At 29.0% G+C, this 19,577-nt stretch overlaps 1 protein-coding gene across 1 annotated transcript; it reads right to left on the bottom strand.

Annotated features, from left to right (window-relative positions):
- Positions 1-11,683: 11,683 nt before the first annotated feature.
- Positions 11,684-12,331, bottom strand: LOC131641785 (uncharacterized). Its single transcript, XM_058912091.1, has one exon. The coding sequence runs from the start codon at positions 12,329-12,331 to the stop codon at positions 11,684-11,686; it is 648 nt and encodes a 215-aa protein (XP_058768074.1).
- Between the last annotated feature and the right edge of the window lie 7,246 nt (positions 12,332-19,577).

Below are 19,577 nucleotides of genomic sequence, written 5' to 3'. Positions count from 1 at the left end.
TTGTGTTTGGCAGGATGGGAGAATATCTCTTGCCTTAATAACATCCCTAACAATCCAAGTGCTAGTTGTTCTTGGAGTAAAATCCCAAACAGATTGATTCCTCAAGTAATAAGCATGAACCCATTTAACCCATAACATATCAGGCTTGTTGCAAATGTTCCAAAGAAGTTTCAGCATCGTACACTTGTTCCAAGTGCTGATGTCAATAATCCCAAGCCCTCCTTTAGACATAGGCTGACAGACTGTCTTCCAAGCAACAAGGCTCTTTCGACTGACATAATCTTTACCTGTCCAAAGAAAAGAACGACAAATGGCATCAATTTTAGCAAGAACTGCTTTGGGTAATGGAAAGCAAAGCATCCAGTAGTTGGCAAGAGCAAAGGAAATGCTCTTGATGAGCTGCAACCTCCCAGCATAGGTGAGTAGTTTAGAGGTCCAGATTCGGGTTCTACTAATGATCTTGTCAACCAGCCCCATATAATGCTGAATGGATAACTTCTTGCTTGTAATGGGCACTCCTAAATATCTAAAAGGCATAGTACCTTCTTGGAAACCAGAGACCCTAAGTAGTTCATTCTTCATAGTATTCTCTACAGAGCCAAAAAATACTTTACTTCTGTTCTTATTAATCTGCATACCAGTGGATTGAAGGAATTTGTACAGGCCTGTAAGTAGAAGCTCAACAGAAGTGAGGTCACCTCTTGCAAACAAAAGGACATCATCAGCAAACATTAGGTTTGTAAGCTGTAGTTTCTTACACTTGGCATGATGTTTGAAACATGGATTCAATTGCATTTGATGGAAAGTTCTTTGTAGGAATTCCATAAGCATGGCAAAAAGGTAGGGGGAGATGGGATCCCCTTGCCTTATGCCTCTATTAGCAATACGAATTTCAGAATGATTACCATTAATATTAAATCTATAAGATACTGTAGTCAGACTATTATTATTATTATTATTATTATTGTTATTATTATTATTATTATTATTATTATTATTATTATTATTATTATTATTATTATTATTATTATTATTATTATTATTATTATTATTATTATTATTATTATTATTATTATTATTATTATTATTATTATTATTATTATTATTATTATTATTATTATTATTATTATTATTATTATTATTATTATTATTATTATTATTATTATTATTATTATTATTATTATTATTATTATTATTATTATTATTATTATTATTATTATTATTATTATTATTATTATTATTATTATTATTATTATTATTATTATTATTATTATTATTATTATTATTATTATTATTATTATTATTATTATTATTATTATTATTATTATTATTATTATTATTATTATTATTATTATTATTATTATTATTATTATTATTATTATTATTATTATTATTATTATTATTATTATTATTATTATTATTATTATTATTATTATTATTATTATTATTATTATTATTATTATTATTATTATTATTATTATTATTATTATTATTATTATTATTATTATTATTATTATTATTATTATTATTATTATTATTATTATTATTATTATTATTATTATTATTATTATTATTATTATTATTATTATTATTATTATTATTATTATTATTATTATTATTATTATTATTATTATTATTATTATTATTATTATTATTATTATTATTATTATTATTATTATTATTATTATTATTATTATTATTATTATTATTATTATTATTATTATTATTATTATTATTATTATTATTATTATTATTATTATTATTATTATTATTATTATTATTATTATTATTATTATTATTATTATTATTATTATTATTATTATTATTATTATTATTATTATTATTATTATTATTATTATTATTATTTATTATTATTATTATTATTATTATTATTATTATTATTATTATTATTATTATTATTATTATTATTATTATTATTATTATTATTATTATTATTATTATTATTATTATTATTATTATTATTATTATTATTATTATTATTATTATTATTATTATTATTATTATTATTATTATTATTATTATTATTATTATTATTATTATTATTATTATTATTATTATTATTATTATTATTATTATTATTATTATTATTATTATTATTATTATTATTATTATTATTATTATTATTATTATTTATTATTATTATTATTATTATTATTATTATTATTATTATTATTATTATTATTATTATTATTATTATTATTATTATTATTATTATTATTATTATTATTATTATTATTATTATTATTATTATTATTATTATTATTATTATTATTATTATTATTATTATTATTATTATTATTATTATTATTATTATTATTATTATTATTATTATTATTATTATTATTATTATTATTATTATTATTATTATTATTATTATTATTATTATTATTATTATTATTATTATTATTATTATTATTATTATTATTATTACTACTAGCATTCAAACGGGCACTCTCGTGCCCGTTTGTCCGCTTTTTTAATGTGCACAGCATTAAGATATAAATGAATATTTTTTGTGTAAATTTTGTGATATGCACTCTCATGTTGGTCTCTCAACTCTTTTTATCGTGCACACATAAAAAGTATAAATATATATCTCTCCCTTCTTCCCTCCAGATATCTAATAAAAAATATAAATAAAAAATAAAAAATAATTTCTCCAAATTGTGAGCATGTCCGTCTTTAAGGGGGAGCAGTGCAGATTATCGCACATGATCGAAAATTTGTCACATTTAAACTACAATTAAATATGCTCTCGTTAAATATTGTGACGGATAAATCATGTTTAAACATTAACTTCATCCATCCAAAGTAGGATAGCAATTCGCCTGAAATACTCCCTTAAGTTGTTTGTTTGTACTTTGTATCAGTTATCTTCTGATGACAATTCTATATAAATTGATTTTATGTGACCTCATATTTTATGTATTTATGTTAAACCATTGTTTGAGATATATATCATATCATGCTTATTTACTTTGGGAGAGTTAAGTATGATTTCTTAAAATTTGTTTCATGAGAAGATGGAGGATAGCCGAAGAGAATTTAAATGTCTATCAAAGTAATATATCATGAAAATTTGTGAAGGATCGTTATTGGTTTTGAAATTTGACATTAATGAATCTCGTATTTATCGGTCCGCTTTTTCTAATATGCACTCACATGAAAATTACAAACGGTATTTTTTATGTTTCAATTTTTTGGCTTATAATCGCAACTTTAGTCCTCATATTTTGTCTTTTTCTTGATTTTGGTCTCTGTATTTTAAAAACTATTATTTTAGTCTATTTTTTGAGTTTTCTATACAATTTTCGTCCCCTATTTTACTTTTTTTTGCAAAGTTGGTCCCTATTTTTGTCTACTTTTCAATAGAAAACTCAAAAGGAGGATCAAAATCGTAGTTTTAAAAATGGAGGGACTAAAATCGGAAAAAAGAAAAAATAGGGGATCAAAGTTGTAATTAAGCCAAATTTCTTTAACATATTATGTAAGTTGTCTAATTTTTCTTTCAAAATTTTCTCTCAACAATTTTCCTCAAACAAAAAAAGCCATATAGCATTACAATATTCTTAAACAGGGTCGGTCCAATCAAGACGGAGACAAGTAATCATATACGGTCATCGAAATGATTCTTTAAAAATGTCCCAATCAATCACTCATATCTATTTCATGTGTCATTACCTCCACATATTAATGAATATGTTCCAAGCGACAATTTATGATAGAAGTATGATGATACATGTAAACTTTTAATATGTTTGAGAAATTTACCACTGAAACCTGAGTAATCAACACACATAAAAATAATCGAAACTAATTTAACAATGCAAGGTCTCTATCTCTCTCCCTCTCCTTCTCCTTCTCCCTCTCTCCCCTCTCTCTCCCCCCTCTCTCTCTAAGATAGGTATAAATGAAATGTGTAAACAATATGAGTGGCGTGATGGAAACAGTTGCATGAGATATGGATCAAAAGAGTATCATGGCAATGAAAGAGACCAAGACATGTAAGATTGAATTTTTAATTAAGATGACTGAAGTCCAATAAAATCATAGCCATTAAAAAATAAAATTTAAGAATATTTAAACTTTAAAAAATAAATTTGAAAGGTTTGGACTCATCGCATAAGCAAACTTGAGAAAAAAAGTCACAGGAGACAATTTGTTCCGATAATTAAAAGTTATATTATAGTACAATTTAACCGTAGCATCAGCAAAATCTTTACGATGACATAGCCTTAAAAAAAAAACTAAAGAAACTAATGTTAAAAACCAAAACCAAAAAAACTCCATCTCAATGCAACTCACAAATCACAATACTTAAAAAAAATTAGTTTCTACAAAAGTAGAAAAAATATAAAAAATGAGAAAAGAATAATACATCTAGAAAAAAAAACTTAAAAAAAAAACCCACAACACAATAATAACTAGGGAAAAAAGGAAATGCACTGAGTGTAAAGTATTTTTACACTGTCAACCAATGAGAGACATGCATCAGAATAAATTCCATTTTTAATTTTAAAAAACTGAAATTATATGACAAATTAAAGCATTTTGATTGGTTGTATGTGTAAACTATTTTACACTGACAATGCACTATCTTTAAACTCTAATAATTATGTATACTGGCCATATAAAATATGAGAGCTTAGTTCCTAACTACTAACAATTAAATAAGTGTTAAGGCCTTCCTAATATTCTTTTTAATGCAAATGACTTTTGCCTCACATTCACTTTTCAATATTGTGACATTTACCTACCATAAATTCCAGAAAAAACCCAGCAAAAATAAAATCACTTTCACAATAAAAAGTAGAGAAACATAATATGAGAATATGAAATAGACTTAGTAGATAAATTTATAGAAAAGCAAGTAGGTTATTCGATGTGTGTGGCTTTTTTGTTGTAGGACAAACTGCCCCTGTGTGTTACTTTCACTGGCCTTTCACCATTTGCAACAATGGTACAAAAAGATCTCAAATTAGTAAATATAAAAAACACAAAAAAATCAGGACAATAAAAAATTGATTTCTTTGTTTGCAAATCCATAACAACAATGTAATCTCATTAAAAATTACACACAAAACATAGAACAAAGTAATCTCATTAAATGACCTTGAATTTTAATGGAGTGTCATCTAGTTTGATTTTTTTATCTCTTGCACTCTACTCTATCCACTTTTCTATTTCTTATATAAAAAACCAGGAAAAATCTGACATATTACACTATTATCTTACCTTCTTTGCTATCCTTAAAAAATGATTGTATTAGCTATATTCCCTAATACTATTATTTCACCTATGAATACACTCTTCTAAAAATATAAATTGAGGGTAATATAACAGGAATGCTTGACATCTTCCATGTCTGCATTTCCCTCTTTTACCAATTGACTGATGGTTTTCCTTTAAATTGAAATGCTTAGTGTTTTAATACACTCTGTTCTGAATGATCATGTTTCCTATTTTAATATGTAGAAGTTAATGTTACACAGTTACATATTGTTGTCTTGGTAGTTATACATGTACGGTTGGTTGGATAAGAATTACAAACCCTTAAAAAAAACTGTATCTTCTAAGTGGTGTTTCATTTTTAATTTTTAAATAAATTATAAAGGGCAAAATAGGAAAGAAAATAGGTCAGTCCAAAATTTGCTATCCCCTTTATATATAGAATAGCGTTCAAACGGGCACTCCCGTGCCCGTTTGTCCGCTTTTTTAATGCGCACAGCGTCAACATATAAATGAATATTTTTTTGTGTAAATTTTGTGATATGCACTCCCATGTTGGTCTCTCAACTCTTTTTATCGTGCACACATAAAAAGTATAAATATCTCTCTCCCTCCTTCCCTCCAGATATCTAATAAAAAATAATTCCTTCGAATTGTGAGCATGACCGTCTTTGAGGGGTAGCAGTGCAGATTCGCACATGATTCAAAATTTGTCACATTTTAACTATAATTAAATATGTCCTCATTAAATTTTCCGTGCCCGTTTGTGCGTTTTTTTTAATTCGCTCACGCGTCTAAATATAAATGAATATTTTTTGTGTAAATTTTGTGATATGCACTTTCGAGAACACATGTAATTTTATATTGCGCACATGCGTTAAAATATTAACGGTTAATTTTTTAGTTAATTTTAATTTTAATTATTTGTGTAATTTAAATTAATTTATTAATGTAGTAATCAAAATTAAAAAAATCTCCCCCTCCCTCTCATGCTAGCAAACAATTTGTAAAAAGAAAATTTTAAAACCCTTTACTCTCTTTATTATTTTTAACAACGTTTGAACTTAGAGAAAATGGGTGATGCACTGACAGTGTAAAATAGTTTTACACTGTCAACCAATCACAGCCATGTATCTAATTAAAACCCTCTTTTATTTTAAAAAGTTTTTAATGACATGGCAGATTTGTGGTTTTCTATTGGATGACAGTGTAAAACTATTTTACACTGTCAGTGCATATCCCTTAAACTCTTGAACTTATTCTTATTGTTATTTATTATTAAAAAGAAAATTTAATGAATACATAAATAAATATCACATGTTTTATCAATTAAATACTTTAAATTTAAATTAAATAAAAAGTATCGTATATAATGTTACACTATGCACAATACAAAAAGCAGACAGACGGATTAAGTTCAAAATGTGTGTTTATTAAAAAGAAATTAATCCAATAAACCCTTTCCTGAATTAAAACGAGACCCAATGTAAAGAAATAAGTTCTACTTGTCACACCCTCTTATGTCTCTTGAATATAAATATGATACAAAACACATAATTCCAAGTGTAAGCAAATAAATTGATTGTATCTTACAATGTTTAATTTTTGCACAATGATCTTTGGTACAAACTCAATATCAATAATACAAATATTTTTTTTTTAAAAAAAGCCAAAAAATAATTTGAATTTAGAATTGGCCAAAATCTAAATAAATAATTTACTTGTGTTATAGTAGTGAGGAGAAGAAAGCCACCGAGACATGCGATCATTGAAGAGAAAAAGATTCTAACTATATTGTATCATCTTTCTCTTTTAAAAACTAAAAACAAAACTACTGCAGTTTTTTCATGCAGTTACTATGTAGTTTCATGTGTATTTATATGAGAGAGAGGCAAACAGATGCATACGCAAAAATTTCAAAATATTTCCCTATGTTACCCTATTGTTATATAATGAAAGTTGTGTGTTAGTAGTTGCACAAAATGAAGTAGTTTATTTAGAAGAATGGGTAAAATACTATGAGCGGGTTTTACCTCCGGTTGTTGTGTTATGCTTTTTTAAACTGTAACTGCTCAACTTCCCTTTAATCATTTATTATTTTAAAATAAATTAGAGAATAAAATTTGAAATAATTGACAATGGAAGGGTAATTTTGGAAGGAAAAAAGGCCAGCCCAAACACCTCTATCCCCTTTATATATAGTTATTCAGGAGAAGGAAGTCCAAGAAGAAGCTGCTGCAGTAGTTGATGAGAATGCTGCTGGAAGAGAAGTTGCTGCTGAAGAAAATCTGGTTGTATTAGTTGAAAATGAAAATACTGAACAAGAAGGTGCTGAGAAGAAGAAGAAGAAGAAGAAGAAGAGAAAGTTGAAAAATAAGAATGTAGAAGATGGAAAGGATGTAGAAAAGAAGAAGAAAAAGAAAAGAAAATTAATAATAGTAGATTCGGAAGAAGAAGAAGAAGAAGAAGAAGAAGAAGAGATTCTAGAAGCTGTGAATCAGCAAGAAGTTGAAAATCAAGAAGCTGTGGATGGAAAGAAAGAAAGACTGGAAAATGCCAAAAGAAGAGAAATTTCTCTTGGGAAGGCAAAGATTGTGGAAGAGAAGAAGAACAAGAAGCAGAAAAGACTTGAGGCTGAATTCGAAGCTATTCAGAATATGTCCAAAGGTATACATCTTTATGAACCTGTCTCTGTATCTGTTTTACATTCAGAATCTGTGCCAACAGAAGTTCCGGTTAACCCTCAACCAGAAATTCTATCAGAAACAGCCCCAACAGAAACACCTCAACTCACCCATGTTCTCACACCCCCTTCTTCTCCCCAAACTAATGTTCTTACCCCACCTTCTTCACCTATCACAAATGTTCTCATTCCTTCCTCTCCACCCACAACCAATGTTGCTTCTGACCATTCATTTGAAACCCTCATTCTTAATATTCAACCCCTTCAAACCCTCTTTCCTCCTCACTCAAATATCTCCACTTCTCAACCTCCTCCTCATGCAAACTATGAACTCATTCCTTCTCCCTCACAAAATAATCCCTCCATCTCTAACCTTCCAGATTCTGCATCACATGAGCAATTGCTTCGTGATTGCAACTACACACCCAAGCCTCGTCCTGAACCTGAGTTAGTGGTGTTAGAATCTGAGAATGAAGCAGAATCTTCTCTTTGTCTCAATAGAGAACCTCAACCCTACTTCTTTCTGAGACCAGATTCTGCCATTACAAAACTCAAATCCCGCCGGGAATTATCTGTTGGTGTACAATTTGAATTGTTAAACATTAGGATGCAGGAAGGGTTAGATGTCTTGAAAGCAGCATATCAATCCAGGATGGATGATGTGGCTTTCAGAAATCTATGGAGGACTTTCAGAAGAAATATAGATTCTATGTTTCTGGAGCTTCAAAAGAAGTGCATAGCAATAGCCCCAGGTCCTCGCAAGATTCTCAGACCTTATGAAGACTTCTGGCATAGTCGTCTCGGAGGCAGGCATTGTTTTGAAGAAAAATCTTTTATTGATGAACTAGCAGAAGCTTCAGAAGCTGAACAAGAAGCACACTCTCGGAAGATTGTTGTGTGGAAGCCTAAGTTTCCTGTTCTGACTGAAGATTCCCATTGGCTATTTCACTGGCTTCGGGCAAATTCTTCTGAGCAGGCTCCTACCATGGCTGGTCCTGAGGCTGCCTACCATCCAGTCGTTGATGCTCCCATTCCTCCAAAGAATCTAGCTGAGATTCTTCAAGACCTAGAGAATGGAGTTTCTGATCTTCCTACTCCAGAATATGATGAAGATGCTTCTATGGAAGAAGTTGATGCTGAGAATCAATCTTCTGAGAAAAGTCCTGTTCCGGAAACTCAAGAAGATGTTCTTACATTGGATGCTTCTGCTGAACATGCTATTCCACTGAATGCTGGTGGTGAAACTTCTGGTGAATCCTCTCGTCTGGAGAAGACTTTGGAGGTTCTTCAACAGAATCAAGAAGTTATTGCTTCTCGCCTGGATAAGCATGATCAAGCACATGAAGAATTCAGAGACTTCATGAAGAAGCAGAATGAAAGCACTACTGGGATTCACGACATGCTGGCCAAGATTATGTCTAAGCTAGGCTAGTCGTAGTCTTTTTGTGTCTTAGTTGTCTCCTTGTTCTTGCATCTATCTTCTTGCATCTCCTTTTGTATCTTCTGATAACTCTTCTGATTAAATCAATGAAAATTATCTTCTTTTCTCTCATATTGTTTGTTTTTTTCATCTGAATCTTTTATGTTTTTTGATGTTATGACAAAAAGGGGGAGAAAATGTGATAAATGATCTGATTTATATTATCAGTTGCTGGGAGTAAGCCTCCACATTTCTAGCATAATTTGCAAGTTCTATGTCTTTGAGTGTTTTGCAGGATTGAAGATATTCTAAAAAGCTCAACATGAGAAGCAAAGACATGAGGAAAAGCAATTCTATATAGAAACATGCTCATGGAAATTGAAGCAAGCTGAGTGCTGTGAAGCTTCAAGATTAGAAGCAAGAAGGAAGAATGTTATGATATTCTTGTGATAGAATATGCTCTAACACATTCTTACTCCTTATATGTTCTGATACATTTTGTCTATGTGCTCTGATACATATTTTATGTTCTGATACATAGTATATGCTCTGAAACATATTTTATGTTCTGATTCATTCATGCTCTGACTTTTGTCGTTTAGTTTGTTCTGAAACATTTCAGGATGTAGAGATGCTCTGATGATGCTCTGGTACATTCAACAATGTTCTGATACAATCTAGCATGCAATGATTCAAGAAGAAATTCAAAGCTCTGAAGCTGTCCTATGGAAGCAAGAAGCAGAAGCTCTGAATGTTCTGAAGATCTAAGCATATGTGATCGTCTCAACTGAAATGGAAAATACTCAGAGAAGTCTTTTATTTATAAAATTCTTCCAGTATTTATTTCAGGGGGAGATTATTTATCTCAGGGGGAGATTGTTAATCTCAGGGGGAGACATATTCACACACTATGTTTATATGCTTATGCTATAACTGTGTAATTATCTTTAGCCGTCTGATTTTCTGATTGCAAATTCATATCATTTATATATGTTTTTGTCATCATCAAAAAGGGGGAGATTGTTAGAACAAGATTTGTTCTGATCAATATTCTTAGTTTTGATGATAACAATGTATATGAATTTTTCTTGAGATAATGTGGTACTCTAATTCTATGCAATTTCCATTTCAGGAAATATATAAAGAGTATGCACAAAATCAGCGCAAGAAGCACTGGCTCAGAAGGTTCAAGTATGCAACATCAGAACATGCTCTCGCAAGACATCAGAAGATGGTCAAGCAGAATCAGAACATGGTCTATTGAAGCATCAGAAGAACTTGAGATCAGAAGCAGAAGCACTGATGTTCTCATGGTATCACGCTAGAAGCACTTCAAGGTCATAAGACAAGAAGATGTTCTGCACCAAGCTGTTTGACTCTGATGATATTCAAACGTTGTTTACACAAACATCAGATCAGAAGCAAGTACAAGATGGCAGGCTACGCTGACTGACAAAAGGAACGTTAGAAGCTATTAAAGGCAACGTCAGTAGACACAGCAAAAGCAAGGCTCGAGGTAGTTGACAAAAGAGTGAAACATTAAATGCAATGCTGTACGGATCACGCAAAGCATTAAATGCTCCCAACGGTCATCTTCTCAAACGCCTATAAATAGAAGTTCTGATGAGAAGCTGAAGACAACACTTTGCGCAAACATACAGAAACCCTGTCAAATTCTAAAAGCTCTCAAACTTCATCTTCAACCTCACTTCATTACTGTTGTAATATCTTAGTTAGATTAAGCTTAAACTTAAGAGTAAAATCACAGTTGTGATAATAGCTTATTAAGAAGCATTGTAACTCTTATAAGAATTTGGTTACATTCGTTTGTAAGAACTAGAGGAGATCAAGTTGTGATCGGATTCTCTAGAAAGTCTTATAGGGTATCTAAGCATTGTGTTCCTAGAGTGATCAGGTTGTGATCAGAATACTCTAGAAGACTTAGAGGTTATCTAAGTGGAAAACCATTGTAATCTTGTGTGATTAGTGGATTAAATCCTCAGGTGAGGTAAATCACTCCAAGGGGGTGGACTGGAGTAGTTTAGTTAACAACGAACCAGGATAAAAATCATTGTGCAAATTGTTTTTATCTTAAGAGTTTTAAAACTACACTTATTCAAACCCCCACTCAATTCTATGTCTCTATCCCTTATTATTATTATTATTATTATTATTATTATTATTATTATTATTATTATTATTATTATTATTATTATTTTTTGAATCAAAGAAAGATTTATATTGATAGATTCAAAAATCGTTACAAGACCAAGTGATCCAAAGGGATCCAACATCACTATACAACGAGGAGACTGTAAATAACAAGAAACCTAAGGCATAAGAATTCTACTCAACGTAGTACGCAACTTCGGTTTAGCCCAACACCGGTACACCGTAGCATCTATAATCCTAGAGACCACAGTCATTTCACTCGGTTTCTCCCCAAAACAAGCTTGGTTTCTATACCACCAACATTCATAAATCGTCTCTGTGAAAGCACAAAGGAGAATCCTACTCTTATTGCCCTTCTTCTTACATTGCCGGTTCATCCACGCAATTTCACTATTCCAGGAATCAGACCTATGATCTACAACCAGCCACTTTAAAATATGTTCCCAGACTGTTCTTGTAGCATGACAGGAAAAAAGGAGATGTTCCATGGTTTCCACTTCACTACAAAACACACACGCAGAATTATCCAGTAGACCAAGCCTAACCAGTCTCGCTTTCGTTGGAATTCTTTCATGGCACGCAACCCATAACAGTTGCACCGATCGAGACCTCGCAGTGTTCGCCATCATAACCTTCCTCCAACCAACATCCGGCCCATACTCGCGAAGAAGGTTATACACTTTACGCGTGCAGAAACTCGGTTGTGCCATAATACCATTTAATCCCTGAACATTCATAGCCTCGTCCCTCAAGTGCAGTATCGCCTTCATGATCCAAGACATCGATTGCTTCACCTGAGTATTCATTATGTCCATTCCTTTCACATAATACGCATGTACTCATTGAATCCACAAACTGTCAGCCTTTTTCTGCAGGTTCCAAAGGTTCTTGATCAGATTTGCCCTGTTCCAATCCAAAAGCCCGATTATGTTCAAACCACCCTTCTTCCTAGGTGTGCACACCTTAGACCACGCCACAGGGGACTTCCTAGTAATGATATCAGTACCGGCCCACATAAACGATATACAAATGGATTCGATCCTCTGTATCACTTGCTTTGGGAGAGGTATGCATTGGAGCCAGAAATTGCTAACAGCAAACAACACACTTTTGATGAGCTGCACTCTACCAGCCATGCTAAGCAATCTTGCGCTCCAATGCCGTATACGGCTCACAATCTTGTCCACTAGCCCCTCATTATTATTATTATTATTATTATTATTATTATTATATATTTATTTTTTTTTGGAAATAAAGGACTTTTATTAACCAAAAACAGTGATTACAAATGCGATCACAAGGATCCAGCAGCAAATTGGACAAACTACCAACCCCTAACTACTCAATCATAAGATTAACAATATGGGGTTTTATGCCCTTGCAGTGCCAGCCCCTATAGACAATTCTGTCAATAACTAACTTAATAGTTTGTGAAGCATCAATAGGAGTATCAAAAATCTTCTTGTTACGATGAGTCCAAATACCGTAGACAGTTTCAGCAATGACCAATTTGAGTAATGATGCCCTCCAACCTTTGCCTTTAGTCTTGTTAGTAAGTCAATTAACTTCTTCATCCCACTGTTTAGGTTCATGGTCGAGTTGTAACCATTGGAGAATAGCTTTCCAAATCTTGCGATATTCCACACAGTCAAAGAAAATGTGATTATCAGTTTCAATCATATCACAAAAACTACATTCAGTGGAAGTAATGAACCCAAGATGGTTTAGCCTATTCTTTGTAGATAATCTACGATGGCAAAGCAGCCAAAGAATAAGCACTGCACACGACCTAGCTGGGCTTTTCAGAAAAAGAGTTTTCCAAGGCACAGTAGGATTCAAATTCAGACATTGATATATAATACCACAACTGAATTTACCTGCTTGATTCATCTCATTCCATTGTGTTTGGCAGGATGGGAGAATATCTCTTGCCTTAATAACATCCCTAACAATCCAAGTGCTAGTTGTTCTTGGAGTAAAATCCCAAACAGATTGATTCCTCAAGTAATAAGCATGAACCCATTTAACCCATAACATATCAGGCTTGTTGCAAATGTTCCAAAGAAGTTTCAGCATCGTACACTTGTTCCAAGTGCTGATGTCAATAATCCCAAGCCCTCCTTTAGACATAGGCTGACAGACTGTCTTCCAAGCAACAAGGCTCTTTCGACTGACATAATCTTTACCTGTCCAAAGAAAAGAACGACAAATGGCATCAATTTTAGCAAGAACTGCTTTGGGTAATGGAAAGCAAAGCATCCAGTAGTTGGCAAGAGCAAAGGAAATGCTCTTGATGAGCTGCAACCTCCCAGCATAGGTGAGTAGTTTAGAGGTCCAGATTCGGGTTCTACTAATGATCTTGTCAACCAGCCCCATATAATGCTGAATGGATAACTTCTTGCTTGTAATGGGCACTCCTAAATATCTAAAAGGCATAGTACCTTCTTGGAAACCAGAGACCCTAAGTAGTTCATTCTTCATAGTATTCTCTACAGAGCCAAAAAATACTTTACTTCTGTTCTTATTAATCTGCATACCAGTGGATTGAAGGAATTTGTACAGGCCTGTAAGTAGAAGCTCAACAGAAGTGAGGTCACCTCTTGCAAACAAAAGGACATCATCAGCAAACATTAGGTTTGTAAGCTGTAGTTTCTTACACTTGGCATGATGTTTGAAACATGGATTCAATTGCATTTGATGGAAAGTTCTTTGTAGGAATTCCATAAGCATGGCAAAAAGGTAGGGGGAGATGGGATCCCCTTGCCTTATGCCTCTATTAGCAATACGAATTTCAGAATGATTACCATTAATATTAAATCTATAAGATACTGTAGTCAGACTATTATTATTATTATTATTATTATTATTGTTATTATTATTATTATTATTATTATTATTATTATTATTATTATTATTATTATTATTATTATTATTATTATTATTATTATTATTATTATTATTATTATTATTATTATTATTATTATTATTATTATTATTATTATTATTATTATTATTATTATTATTATTATTATTATTATTATTATTATTATTATTATTATTATTATTATTATTATTATTATTATTATTATTATTATTATTATTATTATTATTATTATTATTATTATTATTATTATTATTATTATTATTATTTATTATTATTATTATTATTATTATTATTATTATTATTATTATTATTATTATTATTATTATTATTATTATTATTATTATTATTATTATTATTATTATTATTATTATTATTATTATTATTATTATTATTATTATTATTATTATTATTATTATTATTATTATTATTATTATTATTATTTATTATTATTATTATTATTATTATTATTATTATTATTATTATTATTATTATTATTATTATTATTATTATTATTATTATTATTATTATTATTATTATTATTATTATTATTATTATTATTATTATTATTATTATTATTATTATTATTATTATTATTATTATTATTATTATTATTATTATTATTATTATTATTATTATTATTATTATTATTATTATTATTATTATTATTATTATTATTATTATTATTATTATTATTATTATTATTATTATTATTATTATTATTATTATTATTATTATTATTATTATTATTATTATTATTATTATTATTATTATTATTATTATTATTATTATTATTATTATTATTATTATTATTATTATTATTATTATTATTATTATTATTATTATTATTATTATTATTATTATTATTATTATTATTATTATTATTATTATTATTATTATTATTATTATTATTATTATTATTATTATTATTATTATTATTATTATTATTATTATTATTATTATTATTATTATTATTATTATTATTATTATTATTATTATTATTATTATTATTATTATTATTATTATTATTATTATTATTATTATTATTATTATTATTATTATTATTATTATTATTATTATTATTATTATTATTATTATTATTATTATTATTATTATTATTATTATTATTATTATTATTACTACTAGCATTCAAACGGGCACTCTCGTGCCCGTTTGTCCGCTTTTTTAATGTGCACAGCATTAAGATATAAATGAATATTTTTTGTGTAAATTTTGTGATATGCACTCTCATGTTGGTCTCTCAACTCTTTTTATCGTGCACACATAAAAAGTATAAATATATATCTCTCCCTTCTTCCCTCCAGATATCTAATAAAAAATATAAATAAAAAATAAAAAATAATTTCTCCAAATTGTGAGCATGTCCGTCTTTAAGGGGGAGCAGTGCAGATTATCGCACATGATCGAAAATTTGTCACATTTAAACTACAATTAAATATGCTCTCGTTAAATATTGTGACGGATAAATCATGTTTAAACATTAACTTCATCCATCCAAAGTAGGATAGCAATTCGCCTGAAATACTCCCTTAAGTTGTTTGTTTGTACTTTGTATCAGTTATCTTCTGATGACAATTCTATATAAATTGATTTTATGTGACCTCATATTTTATGTATTTATGTTAAACCATTGTTTGAGATATATATCATATCATGCTTATTTACTTTGGGAGAGTTAAGTATGATTTCTTAAAATTTGTTTCATGAGAAGATGGAGGATAGCCGAAGAGAATTTAAATGTCTATCAAAGTAATATATCATGAAAATTTGTGAAGGATCGTTATTGGTTTTGAAATTTGACATTAATGAATCTCGTATTTATCGGTCCGCTTTTTCTAATATGCACTCACATGAAAATTACAAACGGTATTTTTTATGTTTAAATTTTTTGGCTTATAATCGCAACTTTAGTCCTCATATTTTGTCTTTTTCTTGATTTTGGTCTCTGTATTTTAAAAACTATTATTTTAGTCTATTTTTTGAGTTTTCTATACAATTTTCGTCCCCTATTTTACTTTTTTTTGCAAAGTTGGTCCCTATTTTTGTCTACTTTTCAATAGAAAACTCAAAAGGAGGATCAAAATCGTAGTTTTAAAAATGGAGGGACTAAAATCGGAAAAAAGAAAAAATAGGGGATCAAAGTTGTAATTAAGCCAAATTTCTTTAACATATTATGTAAGTTGTCTAATTTTTCTTTCAAAATTTTCTCTCAACAATTTTCCTCAAACAAAAAAAGCCATATAGCATTACAATATTCTTAAACAGGGTCGGTCCAATCAAGACGGAGACAAGTAATCATATACGGTCATCGAAATGATTCTTTAAAAATGTCCCAATCAATCACTCATATCTATTTCATGTGTCATTACCTCCACATATTAATGAATATGTTCCAAGCGACAATTTATGATAGAAGTATGATGATACATGTAAACTTTTAATATGTTTGAGAAATTTACCACTGAAACCTGAGTAATCAACACACATAAAAATAATCGAAACTAATTTAACAATGCAAGGTCTCTATCTCTCTCCCTCTCCTTCTCCTTCTCCCTCTCTCCCCTCTCTCTCCCCCCTCTCTCTCTAAGATAGGTATAAATGAAATGTGTAAACAATATGAGTGGCGTGATGGAAACAGTTGCATGAGATATGGATCAAAAGAGTATCATGGCAATGAAAGAGACCAAGACATGTAAGATTGAATTTTTAATTAAGATGACTGAAGTCCAATAAAATCATAGCCATTAAAAAATAAAATTTAAGAATATTTAAACTTTAAAAAATAAATTTGAAAGGTTTGGACTCATCGCATAAGCAAACTTGAGAAAAAAAGTCACAGGAGACAATTTGTTCCGATAATTAAAAGTTATATTATAGTACAATTTAACCGTAGCATCAGCAAAATCTTTACGATGACATAGCCTTAAAAAAAAAACTAAAGAAACTAATGTTAAAAACCAAAACCAAAAAAACTCCATCTCAATGCAACTCACAAATCACAATACTTAAAAAAAATTAGTTTCTACAAAAGTAGAAAAAATATAAAAAATGAGAAAAGAATAATACATCTAGAAAAAAAAACTTAAAAAAAAAACCCACAACACAATAATAACTAGGGAAAAAAGGAAATGCACTGAGTGTAAAGTATTTTTACACTGTCAACCAATGAGAGACATGCATCAGAATAAATTCCATTTTTAATTTTAAAAAACTGAAATTATATGACAAATTAAAGCATTTTGATTGGTTGTATGTGTAAACTATTTTACACTGACAATGCACTATCTTTAAACTCTAATAATTATGTATACTGGCCATATAAAATATGAGAGCTTAGTTCCTAACTACTAACAATTAAATAAGTGTTAAGGCCTTCCTAATATTCTTTTTAATGCAAATGACTTTTGCCTCACATTCACTTTTCAATATTGTGACATTTACCTACCATAAATTCCAGAAAAAACCCAGCAAAAATAAAATCACTTTCACAATAAAAAGTAGAGAAACATAATATGAGAATATGAAATAGACTTAGTAGATAAATTTATAGAAAAGCAAGTAGGTTATTCGATGTGTGTGGCTTTTTTGTTGTAGGACAAACTGCCCCTGTGTGTTACTTTCACTGGCCTTTCACCATTTGCAACAATGGTACAAAAAGATCTCAAATTAGTAAATATAAAAAACACAAAAAAATCAGGACAATAAAAAATTGATTTCTTTGTTTGCAAATCCATAACAACAATGTAATCTCATTAAAAATTACACACAAAACATAGAACAAAGTAATCTCATTAAATGACCTTGAATTTTAATGGAGTGTCATCTAGTTTGATTTTTTTATCTCTTGCACTCTACTCTATCCACTTTTCTATTTCTTATATAAAAAACCAGGAAAAATCTGACATATTACACTATTATCTTACCTTCTTTGCTATCCTTAAAAAATGATTGTATTAGCTATATTCCCTAATACTATTATTTCACCTATGAATACACTCTTCTAAAAATATAAATTGAGGGTAATATAACAGGAATGCTTGACATCTTCCATGTCTGCATTTCCCTCTTTTACCAATTGACTGATGGTTTTCCTTTAAATTGAAATGCTTAGTGTTTTAATACACTCTGTTCTGAATGATCATGTTTCCTATTTTAATATGTAGAAGTTAATGTTACACAGTTACATATTGTTGTCTTGGTAGTTATACATGTACGGTTGGTTGGATAAGAATTACAAACCCTTAAAAAAAACTGTATCTTCTAAGTGGTGTTTCATTTTTAATTTTTAAATAAATTATAAAGGGCAAAATAGGAAAGAAAATAGGTCAGTCCAAAATTTGCTATCCCCTTTATATATAGAATAGCGTTCAAACGGGCACTCCCGTGCCCGTTTGTCCGCTTTTTTAATGCGCACAGCGTCAACATATAAATGAATATTTTTTTGTGTAAATTTTGTGATATGCACTCCCATGTTGGTCTCTCAACTCTTTTTATCGTGCACACATAAAAAGTATAAATATCTCTCTCCCTCCTTCCCTCCAGATATCTAATAAAAAATAATTCCTTCGAATTGTGAGCATGACCGTCTTTGAGGGGTAGCAGTGCAGATTCGCACATGATTCAAAATTTGTCACATTTTAACTATAATTAAATATGTCCTCATTAAATTTTCCGTGCCCGTTTGTGCGTTTTTTTTAATTCGCTCACAGCGTCTAAATATAAATGAATATTTTTTGTGTAAATTTTGTGATATGCACTTTCGAGAACACATGTAATTTTATATTGCGCACATGCGTTAAAATATTAACGGTTAATTTTTTAGTTAATTTTAATTTTAATTATTTGTGTAATTTAAATTAATTTATTAATGTAGTAATCAAAATTAAAAAAATCTCCCCCTCCCTCTCATGCTAGCAAACAATTTGTAAAAAGAAAATTTTAAAACCCTTTACTCTCTTTATTATTTTTAACAACGTTTGAACTTAGAGAAAATGGGTGATGCACTGACAGTGTAAAATAGTTTTACACTGTCAACCAATCACAGCCATGTATCTAATTAAAACCCTCTTTTATTTTAAAAAGTTTTTAATGACATGGCAGATTTGTGGTTTTCTATTGGATGACAGTGTAAAACTATTTTACACTGTCAG

Source organism: Vicia villosa, unplaced genomic scaffold, assembly GCF_029867415.1.
Source record: "Vicia villosa cultivar HV-30 ecotype Madison, WI unplaced genomic scaffold, Vvil1.0 ctg.004076F_1_1, whole genome shotgun sequence".
In the NCBI taxonomy this organism is placed as follows: Eukaryota; Viridiplantae; Streptophyta; class Magnoliopsida; order Fabales; family Fabaceae; genus Vicia; species Vicia villosa.
This window is presented reverse-complemented; position numbering and strand designations above follow the sequence as displayed.

What these genes read in the sequence shown, in the direction of transcription:
- LOC131641785 (XM_058912091.1), bottom strand. Translation starts at nt 12,331, where the DNA reads ATGAATACTCAGGTGAAGCAATCGATGTCTTGGATCATGAAGGCGATA.